The following is a 23,139-nucleotide window of genomic DNA, read 5'->3' on the forward strand; positions in this document are numbered from 1 at the left end:
TCTGGTAGCTTCTTTTAAACTTTAGAGACTCACTCCAGGTTATTTTCTGATTCTTACCAGTATAGGATATCCTAATAGCAGTGACAGGAATGTTGGAAACCTTTAAGGACTTAGTTTGAAGAAACTTGAAGGCATCATCACTAAGATCTTCAGAGGTCAGTTTCTGAAGGACCTTTCTTGCATGTGGCCCTGCAACTCCAAGGACTCCCAGCTCATCGGTTATGTTTTTAATTTCAACATCATATCCACCTCTGGCTGCCTCTTCTTCAATCCATCTGCATTTGAGTCATAAACACTGTGCTGAATCTTGCTTGAATAATGCATGTTGGTAACATTATTTCTCTGAAGACATGTTCTGTGTCTAGAATGACCAGAAAGTCCCCAGAGTGTCGTTTCATATAATCACCTAATTTTTAAAGTTGAAGAAACTGAGTCCCAGAGATGTGAAGTGATTCTCTATAAACCACCGGCGTATATAAATTGGGGGTAATTTTTCACAGTACAGAAGGATCCTTCAATCTAAATGAGCTCTGCCACACAATTATTTTAAATAGTGACAGCCCTATTGCATTTAAACTAATGACTCAATCTTCAAAAATTAATTTAAACTCGAATTTTCTCTAATACCTGTACACAGGAGGCACGTCCCTGCTGCCAAAAGTTAATAATGTGCCTGCCACCAGACACAGAATTGCTTTGACAAGCACAAGGAAAATATAAAAACTCTAAAGACTGGTTCCAATTTCTGTCTTGATGAGTTATTGGAACCCAGTTATAGAGTTTGTTTATGATTTATCGAGCAGTCCCTAGAACTACACAAGTCTCTCATAAAATGATCACCTGGGTTTACACAGAGCTGAGCTACTAAAACGGCTCCCAATGCATCTGGGGTTAGGGGATATGATTTGCATCAGTTTATAACTAGAGTGAGAAGCTGTCAGAGTCAAGATTTCTCCTGCTGAACTTTTGTGACAATTCTGCCTACTCACTCCTATCTGACATTTATTAAACAGTAATATTTCAAGTATTTTCGGAATACTAAAATATTCTGAATCTGTAGACTGAAGACTACAAATTTTACAGCAGGCTAAACAGTAGACTAAAGATTCATGTGAAGGGTCAACCTGGCAGGTCACAGGTTTAGATCCATCTGTGGACCAGACAGCACAGGGCATGAAAAAGGGATAAGATAACCCAGGGAGGCAGCCGACCACATGTGGGCACCAGAATCAGAAAGACTGGCATCAGCAAGCTCCTTTAACCCAAACTTCAGTTTCCTCGTCTGAAAATGGGAATAGTATATACCATGCAAATATATATCTATTAAGAGAATTCATTAAGATAACACGTAAAAAGAGTTCTGACATATTGACAATGCCTAAAAAATGGGAGTTGATGTTATTAGAACCAGTACTCCCTGTAGAGGGATTCCCTTTTGGAAGGGGTGGGGACAGGGTCCCTCCCTTTAAGTAATTTCCTATAAAAACATGAAGTTTATTTGAAACAATAAGGCTTAAGAATTAAAGTTGTACTTTCAACTACTGGTAAAAGAAAAACTCAGTTTAAGATTTAGACAATGTTTAACCCATATAAAATTTTCTTACTAGGTTCCCACGTACCTAAGATCGTGAAGTTCTGATCCAGATCCAGTTATTAACAGAAACTCCCCAGGAGACTGGTGAGAAACAGTCAACTCAGCATATACTCGACCTTTCGGTGTCAACATGTGACTTATGTTTGTAAAACCCACCTGCACAAAAGAATTTAAAATCATCTCAGGATGAAACATAAATCTCAGGCATCCTTTTAAAACAACATGGAAAAAATGTAGGTGTCAACAATGAAAACCATCTGAATCTTACCATTTATATCCATTGTGTGAATTATTTGTAAGCATAAGCCCAAAACTAATTTTGAAGTTCTCAGTTTAAATTGCAATTATTTGTCATAAAAATTATACTTCAGTCAATGTTGTAGTTCCTATCGACACAATTAAGCAAAGTAATAAGGTCCTTGGGTGATGATTCATTCAGCAAAAATTTAAATTAAAAAACTAGCTAGCATACCCTTGATCAGTGTTCATACAGAAATCATTAGGTGGACTAAAATAACATATTGGGATTTTATTTTTGTTTTTTGTTTGTTTGTTTGTTTTAAATGAGAGGATAAGAGAGTTAAGCAGGCCACAGTCCTAGACCTTGTACCATTATCAGGTTATTTACCTTTGGGATGACATTTGCAAAGAGATGGTCCAACAGTCTAATAGAATCTTGGCCTTTGATGTTAAACTTGCCAAATGGTGACAGGTCAATCACCCCTACTCTTTGCATAACTTGTTTATACTCAGAGCCCACCGGCTCAAACCAGTTTGTGCGGCGAAAACTTGGCCTGCAACACAATGTTTGTCATAAAACAACTGTCATTCATTTTCAGAAAATTACAGAATTAGGATATTTGAATAAACTCTATTCATGTAGTAAATCCCATTTGGAAAAAAAAAATGCAGCCTAAAATTCTGCTCTGCAAATCACACGTACATGTTGGAATCTGATTTTTTGAAGTTACTCTTACATCCCTTTGACCCATTTCATGGTGAATAAAGTATTTATCCACTAGGAAATAAGCTAGGACATGCGGGCTCTCAAATCTGGAAGAGAGCTTAGGAGTCAACCAGTCCTGTGGTTTTCAACCTTGGTTGCATATCAGTCACCTAAGAAGCATTTTTAAAAACACCAATTTTTTGGACCTAATTAAATCAGAATTTATGGGGGTGGAGCTCTCCTGTCCCGTGCTTCTCAAATGTTAACGAAAATACAAATCTCTTGCCCTTGTTAAAATGCACATTTGATGCAGCAGGTCTGGGTGGGACCCACAGTCTGCATTCACAGGCTCCACACCTGGACTGAGCAAGGATCTGATCCAACATCTTCATTTTTTAGAGAAAAGACACAGTGTGACTTCCAAGGACTTTGCATTATTTAGTGACAGAGCTGGCCCCGGAACAAAGGTCTCCAGATTCATTATGCAGGGCCTCTTGAACTTTGTAAAGTGGACTCCTAATGTGGTATTTTAACTTCAGAGCGGGCTGCTAAGTCTGCAAAATGAGTTTTCAGTAGTTTAATTATTAAAATAGTAGAAGAAACAGGCCAGATCCAAACAGTGCAAGGTGAGGAATAGAGCTGGCATTTATCTGAATCATTTAGGAAAAACCAAGCCAATGTTTTGCCCCTGGATAATCTAGACTAGCTGCCTGGGGAGCCCAAATTCATTAACCAACAACTGGCCCTCTACTATACTTTGCACCATTTAGAGCTGGCCTTAGAGTAGACATCAAAACCTGTTTAAATAAGCAATAAGAGATTTTAAAAAGATAATTTCTAGATTTGCTATTTGTTTTCTCTTGGTTTATGAATTCTTGTGAGAAAAAGATATATATAATCACTGCTAATCCCACGAACAATGACGGCATGTAATCCAAGTAAAACAACGGCAACAACGTTAGAGGAATTCAGAGAACCGTCTTCACGTTTTAGCTTAACCTCAAATGCTGAGAGTGCGTACAATTTGCACGACTCAGCACGCGCACCGGGAACGGGTGCTCTGAACTCTCCCTTGGTGGAGGAAGACCCGCTTCTCCACTCTTTCCATACTGTGCGATTCAAGCGGGCACCCCAAGCCGGGACAGACCTTTAGGAGCCAACCGAAGGCACGTGGGGACTTGCAGGGGGTGAGGAGGTTCCCCCGAGCTCCTGGAAAATGCCACGCAGAGGCTTCACCAGGACCGGCGGGGGACTCTTGAGGCCAAGTGGGTCCTAGACGTGGGCCAGTGTCATGTGGGATAGACGAATGCCCCCCACTGCCAGAAAATAAGTGCTGCGGGATTGGGGTGGCACCACAGGATGGGAGGGGAGCCGGCACGGACGGCCCCCTTCCCGCCTCCGAAGCCGTCCTGCAGTCAGGGCCCCAGGCAGGGGAAGTGAGCCGCTCACCTGTAGCCCGGGTCCTGGCCTGGCCTGTGGAACCAGTGCGGCTGCTCCCAGCCCGCGTGGAAGCCCATGGAACATTTCGACTCCAGGGTCTTGTAAAGCCCACTGACTCGCTGAGTCGGCCTCCCGGCAAACCGCTCTTCTTTGGGGTACCCAACTGGAAAAGGAAACCCAGTTCTTACGCAGCGTGTAACGGAAGCTATCAAACGCTTTGAAGGGCTTCACGAAACGGAGAAGCGTGCTGAAAACCCAGAGGCATACCCTATATCAAACGGACGTAAAGAAACATCCCTCGAAGCTGTCGTTTTTATACTAGTCGAACGGTAAAGTAAAAATGAATTTAAAACTGAAAATCGCTGACGCACGCCACACATGAAATATATACATGCCTACAGATTTCTTGTTGCGTCTTAGACGCACTAGGTTTTCTAGAATCCCTCCCCCCTCCCACCAAAGTGCACCGAATGGAAAGCACGTGGAGCCAGCGGCGCTGCAGGTCCATTTTGTGCACGCTCTGTACACAACAGTAAATTTGCACTTTACCAATATTGTTGAATCCGTATGACTCCCTGGCTTTGGCCTCAGTGTACTGAGTGGTCGTCCATTTCCCATAGCGATTGGGATCCAATTCTATCAGGTCAAAAGGAGGCTCTCCGTGCAGGATCCAGTCACTGAGGTATTTCCCTACCCCGCCAGCGTGGATTATGCCGTATCTTTCAAATACAGAGATAAATACGCTGTTACAACATATGTTATTTTCGAACAACAAAATATGTCCAAATATTTTACAGGGCCTTAAAATTGGGGTGTTCTGTGCCATTCAGAACACACAGTCTACATAATCTTTATGCTAACATTCTTTTTTCTCAAAAAGAAAACATATTTAGGCATCCAAGCTAAATGTGCCTGACTTTATAGCTAGTTTGTTTCCAGTTTCAAGAGATGCATGCCCACAGCTCTTAGCTAGGAAGGATGCTCACTTTAGGAAAATGAGGTGTAGGGAGCAACAGGCAGAGGCCGTTGACACCTTACCAGCCTTGAGCCGTGATTATCCTGATAGGAAATTTGCAGAGTCATGTGCACTGTGGAGTGGTCTGCTCATCTCTTCTCGGACTAAGTTAGTTCTGTGCAGGGATCTTGGGCCCTTATCTTAGAAGCATTCAGACAAGAGGCACTCACTATGGGACTTGCGGGGAGAAGGCAGAAGGAACACTGGCCCCTGTATTTTGTAACTAGTGGGTCACTTGGCAGAGAAGATGGGCTTGTTTTCTATTTCCATATGAAGATGCTTTAAAACCAAGGGCATGTTTGCAGCAAATAATGTGATACAGGTGGAGGGGTCATAATGTAACGTTGGCTGTGTGCCGTTCTGCCCTCAGCCTCGTCTAATGAAGGACTTTATCATGGGTTCATCTGTGTTTAAGTTGCGAGAGGCTTCTGAGGAATTGGATGAGCAGGGAGTTGTGGGGAGATGACCACAAAAGGGAGCTGCAGACACAGACCTCTAAATGCAAGAAGTCCCACTACCCAGAATCACAGCGACTGAACAGCCAGAATCACATGTTCCAAGTGCGTGGGACGACCTTCGCCAAGGCTCGCAATGTTAACTAACTTTTACCAGTTTTGCTATTTGATAAAAGCGAGTGCCTAAATTTGTTATAAGGCTATTTCTCAAGCAGAATAAAAAGGCAGCGGTGGATAGTTCTCTTGATAGTGTAAAGAAGAAACACGGGTCATACAAATTATCCACAAACAATCTCACTAAGTTTCAAGAAAGCAAGAAAAATTATTAAATATGTGCTTAAAATAATTATGAAATATATGCTTACAATGTTTATTCACTTACCCAGGCCCAATGTATGAAATACAATAGTTGCCATTTCTGAGAGCTAGAGATACTGTTTATAAAACTCGAAACTGTATAAACTTTTACTGACATTTATTGAAAGTGCTTACCATTTTCCACACAGCAATAAAGACCAGGTTCAGTATAAAAATTCAGTAGTCTGACCCCAGTGTACACTCTCTGTTATTGGACTTGACTTCTCCAATGTTCTAAATCTCTCAGCCAAGACACACGTGACAGATTCACATCCTTGGCAGACTCCTTGAGCACAGCCAGGGCTGTACTTTGGTTTCCTCCACTCTCATGGCTACAACATCATGTTCTTTCCCTTTCAGCAATGCCCATGAGCAAACAAATGGGGCAGGGTGCCAGTATTTGGGGATAATCCTGAATGAAATCTAATTTCTTTTAAAAATATCAATCTTTTACGAACTTCCACTCTCTAACTATTATCAACTTATATGCAAAATGCCACACAACTGAGTGCTATGAAACTTCTATTGAGAGCCCCTGATTTAGCAGTAAAAGCACAGAACAAGGAGGCCTGGGTACGATTTGTTCTGCCTACCAGCTGTGTGACCTTGGGCGGGCTGTGCAACCACCCTGAGCTTTAGTCTTCTCATATTCTTTATGAGCCCATTGTCTTTGCTGTGTTGATGAAGAATTAATGGACATGGCATTTGAAAGTGCCCAGTAGGCAAGTGATACAGGGTGGCCGTTGGGCCCTGTATAACTAACAGCAGGGGGTGGCTGTGCCCAGCTGGTAAGATGTTCATAAGGGAGTAATGTGTCGAGGGAAGTGGAAGGGAACCTGATGGGGAGAGTCAGGTTCTTCTTCCATCTCCAGCATGAACCTGCAGAACCCGTTGCTTCCCAAAGGCCCGGCTGCTTTGTGTCTGAGTGTTTGTGACTGCTTCTTGACGATAACTCTGTTAAATTGTCAGGTGGTACATCTTTAAAGCACCCTCCCCTTTCTAAACTTGCGGCTTTTAATCCGTTCTAAGCCAAGAAAACTAGATTCAATTGAATGCATTTCATTAAACATTTTGGGGGGCAATGTGTTAGTTGCCCAGAAGCAGAAAAACTCATCAGACTGTGGCAAAAGTAAAACAGCTCTGTCTGAGGGTAATCTGTAAGGTTAATGAGCACTGGCATACATGTAGACAGTTTACAAATCCCTGCTCTGGGGACTGGCTGCACCAGAACAACAGAAGATCCCCGGGCCCCTCTCTGGCTAACGAACCAGGATCTATAGGAGCGGCGCTGGGAATCTGCTTGCTAGCTTTCCAATTCGCCGCATCGTTCACGGGGCCTAGGGACCGACAACAGGAATTTCATAGATGACACAGAAAGGAGAACGAGACCCATGCAAGTGACCAGCCGTAAAGCTGGGTCCCGTTTTCAAATGTTCCCTCGAGGCGATGTGGTGCTCAGCCAGGCACAGGCGTCATCGGCCTTCAGGCCGTGGAATGGGTCACTGAGGCCAGCGGGAGGGGCAGCCCGCGGGGGCATGCCACCAGGTTACGTACGAAATGTCTTAGCGATCGGGGATGATGCTGCAGTGAACACAGGGGTGTGTATATATCTTTACAAATAAGTGTCTTCAAATTTTTCAGGTACATGCCCAGAGGCAGGATGGCTGTGTCATAAGGTAGCTCTATTCTTAATTTCCTGAGGACCCTCCAGGTAAGAACCATGTGATTTCACTCATATATGGGATATAAGACAAAAAGCAACAAACAGACAAACAAACAAAACACAGACTCATAGACACAGACGGCAGTGTGGTGGTTACGGGGGGGGAGGGAGGTGGGGAGGGGTCAGAGGGGAAGGGGCCGAATACATGGTGATGGGAAGAGGCTAGGCGTCGGAGGCGAGCACACGGTAGAGTACATGAGGGCACGTTACAGAATTGTACGTCTGAAATTTACATAATGCTATGAACCAATGTTACTCCAATAAACTTAACTGAAAAATAAATTACGCATCCTGGACTTCACCAAAATTAAAAACTTTGTGCTTCAGTGGACACCATCAAGAGAGTGAAAGAACCCACAGAACCGGAGAAAAATTTCACAGATCACCTATCTGATGAGGGTCTTGTACCTGGAATATATAAAGAACTCCTACAACTTAATGACAGAAACACAAAAAAACTAATCCAATTTTTTAAATAGGCAAAAAGATATAAATAGACATTTCTCCAAGGAAGACATACAAGTAATGCGCAGGAGAGCCACTTCCACATGCACACGCCTGCACGTGGGCGGCTGCCCAAGCCCTCGCTTACCTTACGCCTTCCAGCCCCGAGCCTCCGCCTGGCTTCCTCCCTCTGGATGCCCCACAGGCCTCGACTGGACACTTCAAACCCAACGTGTCAAAAGTGACTCATTATTTTCCCGGGTCTCTCCCCATGGTCCCCAGCATCCAACCAGTGGTCAGGTTAGAAAGGTTGCCACCATTTGCTATTTTTGTCTCTCCCTCAGGACCTAATGCAATTAATCACCCACGATAAGTACTTTTACCTTCTATCTCTCAGTCCTCACTGCTGCTTCCTTAGTTCAGACCCCAGCCTCTCTACTGTTGGCAGAAGAGCAGCCCAACAAGCCTTGCACCTCTGGTCAGGCCCCAGTGCCTTGTCCTCAGCTGTAGCCCAGGACCTAGCACGAGCTGGCAGCCATTAAATATTAGTTGAATAAATGGCCAAATAAAATGGGGAAGAAGAATAGAATATTGGAAGTTGTGATATGATAGTAAATGGAGTTTGGCATTAATATTCACCCAATTAATGGCACAAATATTAGAAATGAAATATGAACCTGAGCAATCATAAAAAAACAAATCATGTTGGACAAACATGAACTATGGTGAACATAGCATCAGATATGTTATACATTTCATTTTTTGAGTTATCTTTGTCACCTTGTGTTATGAAAACATCCTTGTAAAACTGGGGCAAATTGGGGGGGGGGGGAGGAAGGGAGGGAAAAAATAAAATATAAAATAAAATAGAATAAAATTGGGGCAAACTGACCTATCTGAACATACACAGCATGAAAAGAGAAAAATAATGGAAATGACAAGAAATACGCAAAGAGAAAGTTCCAGGAAATCACTTCCCTTCTGTGTGCAAATCTTTAAAACCTCTACAAGTGATGAAAGCATTATATAGGCAGTTTTAAGCCTAAAGTTTTTGTTACGCCCATTTCATTGGTCACGAAAGGGAACAACTCTCTGCCCCTTTCCCACTTTCCATCTTTGTCCTGAGATTATGGGACAAGATTTACCTAAACTACATGACTCTATAATTAATGTTGAATTACATGGAGATACTCACCCAAAGCCTATGGCCACCCAGTAGTTTCTGAGCCCCTGATGGGGACCCACCATAGGCAGGATGTCAGGAGAATATGTGATAGGGCCATTGACGATATTGATGATGTCCGCCTTCTTCAAGACCGGGACCATTTCCATGGCAGCTTCGACATGCTCCATGATCCGGTCCAGGTCGGACTCAAAGAGCTCCTTTCCAAACCCTGAAAGGATGTGCGGATGGGATCAGGACGCCCGGCTGTGTGGGCAAGTTCTCTCAAGTGGCTCAAGTCCCCGAATCTGCGTACACTTCCACGCGGCCTGTGAGGAAGGCGCTTCCTCTTTTCGTTTTTACATCTAAACTTGATATTCACTATGGACAGATGGGTACTCACTATAGCATTGAGAACAATCATGTTTGTTTGTTTTTTTCTTTTCTTTTAATTTTATGATCTATACATTTTTTTGGTCTTTTTCCCCCTATAGTACTTATTTCCTTCTAATATGCTATTTAATTTACTTAAAAATATTCTTGTTTATTTTCTGTTATACCCTATTATGTAATAAACTCCATGAAGGTTGAAATTTTATTTTTTAGGCTGCTGCGTAACAGGTAATTAGAACACTGCCTGGCACATAGTAAATGCTCAATGAGTCTTTGTTAGGTGAAAGAATAAATGTCTAATTACCCATGATAGTTTCCCTTTCACAAGCATTTGCATCAAAATCTAAGAGAGGCTCGAGGAGGCAACAGTAAAAAAGGGTAGAAATTCAGACATTATTCAGATTCACATAAATGCACATATGATTCAGAAAAATGTGTTTTAGTAGTCAGTATTCTAGGCGGATCTTAAATTAAGATTACCAACTTCTCAGCCTACTCCTCAGGCCAGCTGTTCCAAACTCCAATAATGTTATTTCTTGAAACAAAATCATGAAAGCTAACATTTTATAATAATAGAATATTTAAATGTATACATGTTAACAGTTTTCAGTATTTAATCCAGTGACAATCAAAAAACAAAACAAACAACTCCTATTTGGTTTTTAAGAGAGATCTTTTACCCTTCAAATAACCATAAAATCTGCTGCATCTGCCCAGGTGAGGGCAAGTGGGAGTTTACTAAGTCATGTCAGGACATTGGGGCTAAACAGAAAACTACTCTAGGATCTCAGATGATGGATTCTGACCCCACACGGAGGCTTCCTCCGTGAGCCCGCTCCCAGACATATGCGAGGGCCAGAGTTCTGAGAAAAGAGTCAGAGCCTTGGAGTACAGTCATCTTCTCAGTGCTAAAGGGCACTGCGATTGATGGCAGGGCCACAGATGACCTAAAAGAACGTGTCCGCCAATACTGATGATTTTCCCGCCCAGCAGCCAGCCAGCTTCTCCTTGTTCCTCCAGGGGCTGCATGTTGGGTCAGTGGCATGGAGACCTGCAGATCAGCAGGATTGGACCAGGACATGTGGGCGCTCAGGGCCAACCAACAGTCTGGGTCTCCTTCCAACTGCAATTATTTAAATATTTGTTCAACATTTATTTGGAGGAGAGGCTGCCACCATGGGGCAGAGCCAAGAGGGAGGCTCTGGGGTGGCAGATCAGCCCTTCCTCTGGGCTCAGGAGCTATTCTGCTCAGGCCCAAATGTGCACAGCCCACTCAGCAAAACTGAAACCCTCAGATAACTGGTCCGGCTTCTGTTGCAGGTGGTTTGGTGATCCCCTGTGACATGGGCATAGGTGTCTTTGGGGAATAGGAGGGAGGGATTCAGTCCCTACCTCAGGTAGCTCATCAAAGTATAATTCTGGAAAATGTAAATCCCTCCATTTCCTTATATCCCTTATAGTAATTCAGTGTCCCAATGACATGTTAGCTCCTTTTATAGATTAAAACCTGAGCTACCTCCTTAGTTGACCCAAACTTTAACCCAGTGCTGTAAAATGTTTCATAAAAAACCAAAACAGGTCTTTTTCCCTTGCAGAACTTCAAGGAGAAACGATAGTACCTCCTGCTTTAGCACAGAGGCCTGGGCCTTTTCCACATCCACTTATGTGGTAGGCAGGCGTGTGTGTGTGTGTGTGTGTGTGTGTGTCTGTGTGTCCCTAACCTATCCTGCTCTGTGACAGACCCCAAGGCTTTCCTTCTCAGCAGGCTGGATATCCTGTTTCTGATGCCAGTCAGGTTTCCAACGGTCCAGACACAATAGCACCCATGTCCAAATCTGGAAACCAGGGCCAGCAGGAGGGGCATCGAGGAAAGTGTGGGGGCTGGTCAACGTCCCCTCGAGCCTTCTAAGGCAGCGGGGGGCGGCCTTCTTCAGCCTCCCCACCGCCCACCGCCTCTCCTCTCTTTCCTCACTCCCTGCTGCAATTATTCACAGGGATAAGAGACCAGGGGTTACCTCGAACCCTAACCTCCAATATCCCAGGTGTCCAGTGCATCGCAGAGGGGATACGACAGACATGTCTGACACGCACACGCTTCCATTTGCTAGACTTACCTGGAGGGACGCCACTGGTGACCCATGAGTCCTGAACCTTCATTTTCTCCTGACTCTCATACGGACCAAACAAGAGCCCGTCCCGTTCCTGTCGGAGGTAGTACGAGCCCTCCAGGTCACGGAGCACAGGGAGCTCTCGCTCCAAAGCCTTCACTTCAGGGATGGTGGAAGTAACGACGTACTGATGCTGGACGGGAAGGAGAGGGTGTTCCAGTCCCACCATCTTACCCACTTCACGGGCCCAAAATCCTTAAATAGAAAGTCATTTGAAAATGTCACCACAGACATAAACACACCCCATCCGACACTGATAACAGCAACTTATATTAGCATAAAGCAGTTAGAAGACCCCAGCGCCCATGGCAAAGGGTGTCATAAGGACTCTTCCCTTGTCACTGAAGAGCTGAACGGCAGAAGAGAAGGCAATAGAGCACTGTCCGCTGCCCAGAGCTCTCCGCACACTTCCGTAATCCCGGGAACTCCGTTCCTGAAAAAGCATTGTTCCCATAAGCAAAGGCAGGCAGAGGAAACACACAAAAACAGATCTGAAGGAAAAAGTAAACAATCCAAATATACAAAATGTACCCATGTTGTAAGGACAGTAATGAACTGACCGAACTTGTAGAACACGGATGATTCGGATGGAAGAGGCCCCGTGGGGATGTGATCAGCATAAAACATCGCAGAGCCTGCAAGTCGGTCCCCTCCGCTCCCCAGGCCCTCCTTTCCCCAAACCCTGGATGCCTAAAAGGCCACAAATGCAGAATTGCTCTGTTCACTTAAAATTTGAAAGTGTATGTGTTTGGGGAGAGAGATAACACATTAAGTTTTCTCTGTTGTTTTAAAAGCTTAATTTGCGTATGTCTGTAAGACCCTTCCTTGCAAAGGGCAGGAAGGCACCAGGAGTCAGGTCAGGGGAAGAGGTGCCACAGCCCCGGGCAGAGGCCTCATGAGGAGCGGGGCTCCCGCCACCAATGTTTCTCACTTCGCAGTGCGCATGGGGACTGTCTTATTGGTGGGGACAAATGTGAGTTTGTTTTCCTTTGCTAAAGATGGAACCAGATAATCCGTGGATGAAAGGAGCCTTGGCTGTCCTCAGTATACAGATGCAGAGCTGAAGTGCAGAGAGGGAAACAGGCCTGCCAAGGTCACGGGGGCACCCGGAGTCATCACATCTTACTGCTTTTCTTGCTACAGAAAGACTTTATTTTAAAAATCCAAGACTCCTTCACTTGTAGGAAGATATTTCAGAATCTAAAATGATAGAAATGATTATTCATCAGGGATACGGTGTTGCCTCACCCACCAATGGATTATTTGGGGGGAAGGGGCCCTATGCACTTGTTTGTTTCATAATTTTGAGTAATCGTTCCAATGACTAGGGAATCTTATTTAAGTTACTTCTTTAGGGGTTTCATTCTCTAAATTTTTAACCATTTCTATTCTGCTTTTTCCAGAATCTAATATGGAGTTCTGAAGTCTCAGTCACCATGAAGTTCAGAGCTAGACACAGGATCGTCGACTATGAGTCAGTCTGGGAAACCAGATTATGTACTCTTACGTGCCAAAGTTTCTTTCTTTTTTTTAAAAATATGTTTTTATTGATTTTTAGAGAGAGGAAGGGAGAAGGAGAGAGAGAGATAGAGACATCGATGAGAAACATCATCAGTCGGCTGCCTCCTGCGCGCCCCCTACTGGGGATCAAGCCTGCAACCCGGGCATGTGCCCTGACTAGGAATCGAACCGGCGGTTCCTGGGTGGACACTTAACCGCTGAGCCACACCAGCCGGGCCATAGTTTATTTCTATTTAACCATCTAAACATCACTCTTGTGTTCTGTTGTTATGTTCTGCCTAACGACTAAGTTGGTCACACTTGTAATAATAGCCCCAGAAATGGGTGTCTATTTGCAAACCAAAAATCTTACCTGTGGGCACTGAAGCTATTTGTTGATCTTTTAATAATTTAGAGACTTAATTTATTTGTGCTCGTAGTACGATATGAATTACCAATGTCAGGATTTTGTAGGAAAAGATAGTAAATCCACATATTCTAGTTATATGCATTAGAGGAGTTTTAAAACATAAAAAGCCCAAATATTTAGCCTAGCAATTCAAAGCACTGAAATATCCTCAATATATTTGTTTCAATTAAAAACATAAATTGAATAAAATAAATTCTTTCCTATTCGAACATATTTATAAATTTCTGAGTCTAGTTGCTTACTTATTAATGCACTTCATCATTAAAATAAAGTGGAAATGTATGCTTAAGTGTCATATAACTATATTACTTGAACCCCCATGGAAAACTCTGTATTGTTTTACCCGTGGTGGTGTTTGTTGGCATTCTCTCCTCTACATGTCAATCATGGTAACAAAATCTAGCCAGGGTTACACTTCACCCCCTGCTGGATGCACCCACCCAAGTGCAAAGGGAAGAGACAAACATGGAGGAATCATCTAAAAAATATGCCATTGAAGGGAAGAGTCAATAAAAATGATCACTGGAAATGGCTTCCATTAAAAAAAAAACCTCAGTGATTAACAGAAACAGAGATAAAATGAAGGGTACAGGTTTGTGGACAAGGTAACTGGTACCAGGGTTTATACAGCGGCAATGATGGTTTATAGATAAACCAGGGCTGGGGAACGTCCGGCCCGTGGGCCATGTACGGCCCGCGAAATCATTTGGTCTGGCCCTGCCAAGACAACCTCAGGTGCAACTCAAAATTCAACAAATCTATGAGCTTTTTTCATAGCTAAATTTTAAGTTGATAATTTTGTATGGCCCACGAATGATGTTATAAATATCCAAATGGCCCTTGGCAGAGAACAAACATTCCCCACCCCTGGATACAGTGACGTTCATTGACGCAGAATATTAGGCAAAATTAAGCAATTCTTTTTGGCTGAACACTGGGCTTCATGTTGGCATGATCCAATCACATTTCTGATTTATCATATCAGGACTATTCTTAAGTAAAGTTTACATAGTTATGTCAGGCTTAATGAGGAAATTGGAAATGAGGTCAAGAGAAACGTTCATTGCTATGCAAAGAAAAAGCTTGCATCCCAATACACAGCAGCTCCCTGACGGGAGGGATAAAATGAAGGAGGGATGAAGCCGTTTTAAAGCAATACTGAAGGCGAACTAGCCCACTGCACACCAAGAGACAGGTGTGAGCTAGCCCACTGCACACCAAGAGACAGGCGTGAGCTAGCCCACTGCACACCAAGAGACAGGCGTGAGCCAGCCCACTGCACACCAAGAGACCAGGCGTGAGCTAGCCCACTGCACACCAAGAGACCAGGCCTGGCGGAAACTGTTCGTCAGCTCTGCTTTCTTAAGAATGAGGTTACTGCCCAGCCGGGCGTGGCTCAGCGGTTGAGCGTTGACCTGGGATCCAGGCAATCGGGGTTCGATTCCCGGTCAGGGCACATGCCCGGGTTGCGGGCTCGATCAATGACTCTCTCAACATTGATGTTTCTGTCTCTCTCTCTCCCTCTCCTTTCCTCTCTCTGAAATCAATAAAGATACATTTTTTTAAAAAAGAATGAGGTTACTGCATTGTCTCTGCTGTAGGAACACCCATATAATAGTGTTTGTTCCTCAAAACATATTTTGCAGACCATCTGGTATAGACAATACAGTACCTGGAGTACTCATTTAAAATACAGCTTCCCACCAAGACCACCTGAATTAGAATATTTTTGAAATCTGGGAACCAAGTTTTTGAGGGAGTCAATTTACCAGCAGGATGGGTGCTGGTTGACTCTAGAGTAAGTAAAAGGATTTGGGTAATCTTAAGGCTAGAACCAAGAAGCCAGGGTACCCTGATGCTAGTGTCTCCCAGACAGGGGCACAGACTTTCAGGGAAATAATTGTAATAATCATAATAATTACTATCATTATTATACTTAATTTTTTAGTGTTTTCTATGCGGTAAACCCTGTTTTGAGTACTTTACATTATCAGCTCATTTACTGATCATAAGTTTTTGAGACAGACACTATTATCTCTATTTTACAAACACATTGTGTCTGGTCGAGAAAGCCTGCTGCCTGGACAGTGCCAGAGACACATTAGCAAATGGACATATTTTTTACTTTTAGACTTTCCTTTCCACAGGTATCCTAAAGACTCAACAGCCTTCTGGGATAGCTCCACGAAAAGAAACTTCTAGCAGGTTATCTGTCATACAATTGAGTAGATAATAGTGGCCTTTACATCTTCTAAAAAATGTTATCCATTTTAGGAAAACAATAGAGAAATGTGTTAAATTAAGGTCTTCTATGTTATTTCTCAAAATATCAGTGGGGAGTGTGTGGCTGCCTGAAGCACTGTGTTGGGAAAGGGGTGGGGTTGGTCGGAGCCCGTCTGAGAGGAGCGCAGGCGTCAGTTAGCCACGTCGGCCACGGTGCTGACCTGGAAGCCAGGGCATGTTTGTTCAGGATCTGCTATCCCTAGGAAAACAGTAAAATGTTTTAGGGGCTGAATTCATGAGACCATAAAGAATGTTACAAGATTACAAAGAATCCTTGCTACTTGGGAAAAAAGGGTGAATGATTTCATTGCCCTGAGTATTCCAGCAGGATTTAAGCCAGTGGTGCCCAAGGGTGCTGAGGGACAGGGGTATCACATGGGGACTGGGGGGGGGGGCAAGGGGAGTTAGAACAGAAAGCAATATTTTATGCCTTTGCTTTTATATTTTAGGCAAGTTATTTTACATAACCATGTTTTGTATTTCAAATGATATCAAAGAAGGCATGAGATCTTTATGCTTTTCAAACGGGGGACATATGTTAGAAAGATTCAGGAATCAGATTTAAACTCTTAAATATTGAATACATGACTTCTAGAACCGCTGTGTTTTGTTAAAAAAACAAAACAAAACATCAATCAAAGTTACGGTTTAGAGGAAAAAATCTTAAGGGTCCATGTTTATCCAGTGTCCACAAGGCATATCACTTGAGCTGTAATAAAGGTTGTTTTCATTGTGTAATTTAAACCCTGACTCGAAGAGCAGACCACAAGAAAATCAGTTACTGCCTCATGCTTATTTTAGGTTTTAAGTTAACCATTATGAACCATAGGTAACTATAAAGTATTAGCCCGAGTAGGACTGCATAAGCATTTTCATTTGCACAAAAATTTATATTTGTATCTGTGATAGCTGGAAATGTCTTCACAGGCAAATGGCCTGTTAGAAAGTGTGTTAACTCAAGAATCAAAAGACCCAGGTCCAAATCCTGGCTCTGACACAACTGTCACTTGGCCAAGTGGGATGACCTTTTGGACCTTGGTCTCCATACATGGAAAATGGGTGAGTAGGTTGTTAGATTGTCTCAAATATTCCTTTTGGCTTCACTCTGAGTCTAAACTGTAGCAGAGCAACCTAAAGAAAAATTATGAAGTATGTTAATAATGTTCTGAGAGGAAAGGGGTTAAAACTTTTTTGACTAGAGTCCCGCAATCAGGAGTGGATGGGAGGGAACACAAATGGCCAATTCTGCCCTAAAGGAGCAAATTGAGGACAAAGAAGATGCTCATGAATTTGAACACTAGGATTTGGTTATTACTATAAAGAAAGAGTGAACAAAAGGAAGGAAAAATAAACATAATTCGGCAAAACATGATCTGGAGCACAAAATATGGAGCATGGAGAAGCATGCCACGTTTCTATAGATAACCAAGGATGGCGATGGAGGGAGGGCTTTGTAGCTTAGAAACAGACAAAATGTTCACCTTGGGAGCATCACAGTATTTAATAACAATGTTCACAGTGTAAAACATTACTTTATGGCATACTATCTTATTTCTTTGCCACTTGAAAAAAAACCTCACTAATAAAACAAAAGAAGATATGACACTTACCTGCAGCATTCACAACTCGATTTGCTCTCACAGATCCCTGTGGTGTTTCAACATCCCACGCCCCATCTGCCCTGGGTTTCAGAGAAGTCACCGGTGCGGGGTATTTCAAAAGGGCACCATATTTCCTAGCCCCAGCAGCCAGGGCCATCGTTAGAGAGTAAGGATCGATGTGACCATCTCCAGGATTATACAGTCCAGCTAAAATCTAAACCGATTCATAAAAAATCAATAATCAAATGAGTAGCTCCTTGTTTAGTGTAACTATACCCTGCCAGCAAATGCTTAATAAAACTGTGCTTGAAAAAATGCATCAGGACACCAGGTTGGTCAGTGTTCGTCCTGTATCAGGGCTCGGGCTTAGGCAGGACTCACACTGGGAGTTAAGCAGACAGGCTGCCTGCGAGAGCTTGCGATTGTCTCCGGTAGCCACTCCCCCCCCCCATAGAAAGACAAATGGAATTTTATTTAGACACATGCTCACTAAGAACAGAGTTTCTAACAGTTGGCAGGTATTAGTTCCATAACTACTACTAACTTATGATAAATGCAATGCCCATGGAAGTGTCACGTGGCAGCTTCCAAAGGCCATTATCAAAGGACAACTGGCACATGCCCTTGTCTCCCTTCCTCATGTCCTTCCCTCCACCTGCTGTCTGGAAAGCAGACACGACGGCTGGAGCTCTAGCTGCCATTTAGAATAAGAGTCTGCCCAGCCAGGCGTGGCTCAGCAGTTGAGCATCGACCTAGGATCCAGGAGATGGCGGTTCAATCCCTGGTCGGGACACATGCCCGGGTTGCGGACTTGATGCCTGGTGGGAGGTGTGCAGGAGGCAGCCGATCGATGTTTCCCTCTTACGTCAATGTTTCTCTTTCTCTCTCCCTTTTCTCTCTAACAATCAATAAAATTCTTAAAAATAAAAAAAGGTATTGAAAATGTTGCCTCGGTTGTCATAGGTGGAAAACTGATAAGATTTTTTTTCATTACCTTTTCATATTTCATTTAGTATACACAATAGCTCACCTTATAATTTACCCAAGTTCCAACATTTATCATCTGATTTTGCCATTTAAAATGTGTGCACAAAGTTTTCTATTTTAAATTAACATCTTAAAACAACCTTTTCTAATCTTAATTCAAGTCAACAAATACTGAAAATGCCCTTAAGATAAGTACCTTGTTCATGTTGAGTAAAGGGAACATCTCTTGAATTTTTTCAGGCCCAATAATATACTGTTCTGTTGCATGCCAGTGAGTCCGAGTCATTTGATATTTAAATTCATCTACCCTTACAGGAGTTGTTGCAATTCTGATGCTACCGGGCTGATGGAATCCCACCACCTGTTATAATAATTCCAATAAAAACACACAAATAAATCATTATTTGGCACTGAAACATGATTCTTCTCCAGCACAGTGAAAATGCAGGCGTGCAAGAAAAGAGATTTCCTATGCAGTGAAAGAGATAACTATATAGGCATATTTGCATCTTACAAAGACACATTCATTCAGCACCTATCGACGAAGTGCGTGCCCTGTGCCAGGCGCTATGCTAAGCCCCAAAGGTGCTGTTATAAACAAGAGAGGCAAAGACCCTGCTTGGGTGGAGCGTACAGTCCGCAGGTGAAGGCGGACAGCTAGTTGCATGATGCAATAACATGAGACAGTGTCAACGTACAGAGTGAAAGAAAATTATGTGGCAAAGAGAAAGACAAGGGATTTGAGGAAGGAGTGCGAAGCAGCAGAATGTTGCAGTGCTGAGATTAAGTGTAAACTGGAATAAACACCCATTTGACATCCACCGAAGCCCTTCAGTTGGCCAAGCACTCGGCTTGGCCTTGGGTTACAGAGATGAAAGATGCAATCTTTGCCCTCGAGTTGTCCATAGTCTGGAGGGAAGGCCAATCAGTAAGGCAACCACCACCATAGAGATGGGTGTTATAAGAGGGGTGAGCACAGGTATTCTTAGAACCAGGCGATGTGTCCTCAGCCCAGCCCGACTGGTGGGTGGGCGCAGTCAAGGCCAGCTTCTCAGAGGGGATGACTCCCAGGAAAGCTGAAATGGGAGCCAGAGGAATGTTGTTTCAGGCAGAGAGCCCAGCACATTCCAGAACTGTAAGTAATTAAGGAGAGCTGAAGCCTCTGAGCGTCGCAAGAGGAAATGATGGGAAGGCAGGCAGGGCTCGGCCACAGCAGGTCTCCTACGTCCTTTGTCCTGAGGACCGTGGGGAGCCGTTCGATGGCTTCAGGCAAGAGAAACGGCATGAAAATTTTAAGTAGGCTTCGGTCTTAGCCTGTGGATATTCTAAGCCTGCCACTTTATTTTGAGATTACTAATAATTATGAGAAGAGATAAAAATAAAAGAAAGGGGCTTTTAGCGAAGCGCTGTTCGAAGCTGTGTGACAGTAAGCCACACACCCCTGTCGGATCCTGTGCAATCCGGCTGCCGAAAGGCCCTAATTTCTTAGCTTCTAGATATAGTAACTGACTAAAATAATTCTGAAAGCTGCTGCCTTTTATTCTTCCTTCATCAAAAAAAATCCAGGAGAGTGGGTACTGACATGGGTAATACACTTCAGTAAATTAAACTGATGGTAGAGAAAACTTCAGAGGTTCTTTCCTTAAGCTCTGGTCAGGCTTCTCCACCAGATTAAACATTTCACGTGCCCTCGATGCCACTACACACAGCCACGCACGACACTATCAAAATCTTCAGAGATCGCAGATATTTCTAAGAAACTGACCCAAAGGCAATTTCAAGTTAGACGCATTTACCTGTCCAGTTTCTTCTTCCAGTTTCTCATAAAGTTTGATGCTGTCATAGTGTATTTTCTTCAAGTTGATTCCAGGATGAAAGTAAGTTGTTAGACCTGCCTTAAAAGTGAAAAGAAAATGCTGAGGGGAAAAAAATTAACCGTCTGAAAATGTCGATAGCTTATCTGTTAAGCAGGAATGTATTGCTGGCGAGAAACGGAGCAGCGCCAGCCAGCCCCCCGGGATGAAAACACAGCAGCAGTTCGAGCAGATCCAGAGCATAGGGCTTGTGACACAGTTGCAAGAACAGTTTGAGCCATATGAGTAACGTCAGAGCCAGCCACTGAACAGATACGGTAAGTCCCTAAAAGTTATTAGGAAATAATAACTGTTTGTCTGGATACTACGTTGCACCTGAACTGTTTGAAGATTCAGAAACAGGGTGATTTGGCAGGAAGTTTAGGAACATATGCGAGGGGGAAGAATACGGGGGACGGCATACAACGTGGACTCAAACCAGCACGCCACGCGTGCTCCCTTAAGGACAGGGAAGGTAGACAAGCAGGGAGTTTTCCTTGACCCAGTCCCCACCATTTCCTTGAAGGGTACAGCCCTCCTGTTCCCTCTGAAATCTCCAAAATTCAAGAATCAGAAAATTCCTGGGCATTATATCCTGGTGAATGGGTAAACAGGCTTTTGTTGTAGCTTTACCTGTTTGGTGAGCATATACATTGTACCCCGCAAATATCTGCTAAATAAATACTGAGCAGTTACTCTCAGGAGAAAAATACCTAAATATTAGCATGCCAAAACCCCTTTTACCAACTCAGGTGCAACGTAGTATCCAGACAAAGAATGCTAAGCAATTATATGAAGCAGGTTCTTTCCATTAAGTATCTAGGGCCCCACACTGCACCTAATGTATCCTGGAAAGTTCATCAAAATACAATCTGTTCAAAATAAAATCTGTTTAGGAGTATTATTTATAAGGTTTTTCTGTGGTAGTGGTGGGCATTTGGTTCTCCTGAACTTAAAAAACACCCCATTTAAAAGTTCATCAATCATTCTTTAGGACCAGAATCCTTGGGCTTCTATCAAGTACTTGTTCAAGTATTTGGACACATGTACTTTTTTGAGAAAAATCCTGGCCTAGCTTATAAGTGCTCTCATAGCACAGACCCCATTATGATGGAACTAAAAGTCTGGCTCCTTAACTTTCAGTCAAACAGTCTCCTGTCTTTTATATGCTTGCTATCTACTGTGCATATGAACAGTTCTAGTTCAATAATAGAGAATCCCTGGCCTTCAGGTATCTGCTAGAGAACTAGAATTTGACTTCCATGTAGTTCCCATCATTTGAGAAAACTGATATTCATGAGCACTGACCTCGAATTCTGGTCACCTTTCACTCTTCAAGATACTCTAGTTTTAACCTAGGTTAAGCTGGACCACCAGAAAGTTATATACTATCTACACTACACCAGTCCTGTTCTTCCCACCCCAGAGAGCTATTTTCATAGAATCAGTTGATGATTTTTCATCTGAAAGAGTCACATGGGTTAGTTTTTATAAAACTGTTACTGATAAAATTTAGCCCAATATCCTTTATTTAGGGACCAAATTCGTCTAGGAATTCCTGGTCAAGGAAAAGTAGTCTACAGTAGTGAAATAATCTACCTACTTCCACAGAAGAACTCATACTACTCTAGTTTCCTTGCCACTAGGACAGGCAGGAGTAAGTCCTGAACTTAATTTTTTTTGCCAGGCATGAAATTATATTGTTGTTTTTTGTATCCTATATATTTTTAATTAACTGATTTTTGTCTTTTAATATAATTTTTGTCTTTTAATCTGATTTTTGTGTTTAAAATTTAGGGTAAACCGTATCTGTGCTAATGACTGAAAGGAAAGCTAATGACTGAAAGTTGAGCTAACAATGCCCAACTCTTCCTCCAAAAGAAATCTGTACTGACAGTCATAAAAACCTCCTCTCCCATCCTTGCCTGACTTCCGGAGTAACTGATTTGACAGCATAAAAGCGTGTCAATCACCTCATTTACCTGAGCAGCCTTCCACTTAGCCCAGTTACTGTACAGCCCTGGAACAAGTACGCATACACCGTTAAATACGTGAGACTGACTTGGCTGCGTGTTTTATTTAACAAAAAAGCTGTGTCACACGTCCTCAGTCCTCATAATGAAGTCTTCACGTAGCCAAGCTGTGTCTCACCACCAAATTAAAATCATAAATAAATCAATAGAAAGGACCGCTAAAGCCAGGTGAGAGAATATAGGTGAAGGTCTCGGCCACCACTGTTCTTCGATACAGAAGGTACCATTGACTGAGCACTTGCCATGTGTTCAATAACTTCACACTTATTAATTCAGCCCTCGCCACAACCCTAGCAGGTAGGTCCTATTAGCATTCCCATTTCTCACAGGGGAATCGGAAGGTTAAGTAACTTGCCATAAGTCACATGGGTAAAAAAAATGGCAGAGCGGGGATGTGAATCCAGAAGCCACGTGTTCCAGATTAAGACATCATCAGCGCTGGTCACCACCTGGAAGTGGGCCAACCAAAATGGACCTGAGCTTTCTAGCCCTCGACAGGCAACTCCCTCTGAAGAGCTAGCAGTGGGCCCAACACCCAGGGGGCGTTGGGAGTGGGAAGGGGCCGACCGCAGTCGTGCACAATTCAGTGGCTACGGCCCCTGCGAGGTGCTTCTCTTACTGCGTGCCAGGTAGATCCAGCAGTGAGCTCCGACTTCTCCAGGAGGACCACGTCCTTCATCCCCGCTTTGGCTAGGTGATAAGCCAGGCTCACACCCACGCAGCCGCCTCCGATGATCACTGTCTCTGCTCTGTCT

At 43.3% G+C, this 23,139-nt stretch overlaps 1 protein-coding gene across 1 annotated transcript in view; it reads right to left on the reverse strand.

The window, feature by feature from the left end:
- The window catches only part of DMGDH (dimethylglycine dehydrogenase), a 45,286-nt gene extending 22,147 nt beyond the window's left edge, over window positions 1-23,139 (reverse strand). Inside the window, exons 1-11 of the mRNA XM_087815430.1 lie at window positions 23,004-23,139; window positions 20,295-20,393; window positions 18,695-18,859; window positions 17,521-17,725; window positions 11,644-11,892; window positions 9,170-9,368; window positions 4,530-4,699; window positions 3,990-4,143; window positions 2,223-2,388; window positions 1,620-1,750; window positions 58-275 (exon numbers count right to left, since the gene is read on the reverse strand). Coding sequence (XP_087671556.1) covers window positions 58-275; window positions 1,620-1,750; window positions 2,223-2,388; window positions 3,990-4,143; window positions 4,530-4,699; window positions 9,170-9,368; window positions 11,644-11,892; window positions 17,521-17,725; window positions 18,695-18,859; window positions 20,295-20,393; window positions 23,004-23,063 — 1,816 coding nt within the window. The 5' untranslated portion in view covers window positions 23,064-23,139. The remainder of the gene's footprint in view (window positions 1-57; window positions 276-1,619; window positions 1,751-2,222; window positions 2,389-3,989; window positions 4,144-4,529; window positions 4,700-9,169; window positions 9,369-11,643; window positions 11,893-17,520; window positions 17,726-18,694; window positions 18,860-20,294; window positions 20,394-23,003) is intronic.

Source organism: Miniopterus natalensis, chromosome 3 (assembly GCF_054644295.1).
Source record: "Miniopterus natalensis isolate mMinNat1 chromosome 3, mMinNat1.hap1, whole genome shotgun sequence".
In the NCBI taxonomy this organism is placed as follows: Eukaryota; Metazoa; Chordata; class Mammalia; order Chiroptera; family Miniopteridae; genus Miniopterus; species Miniopterus natalensis.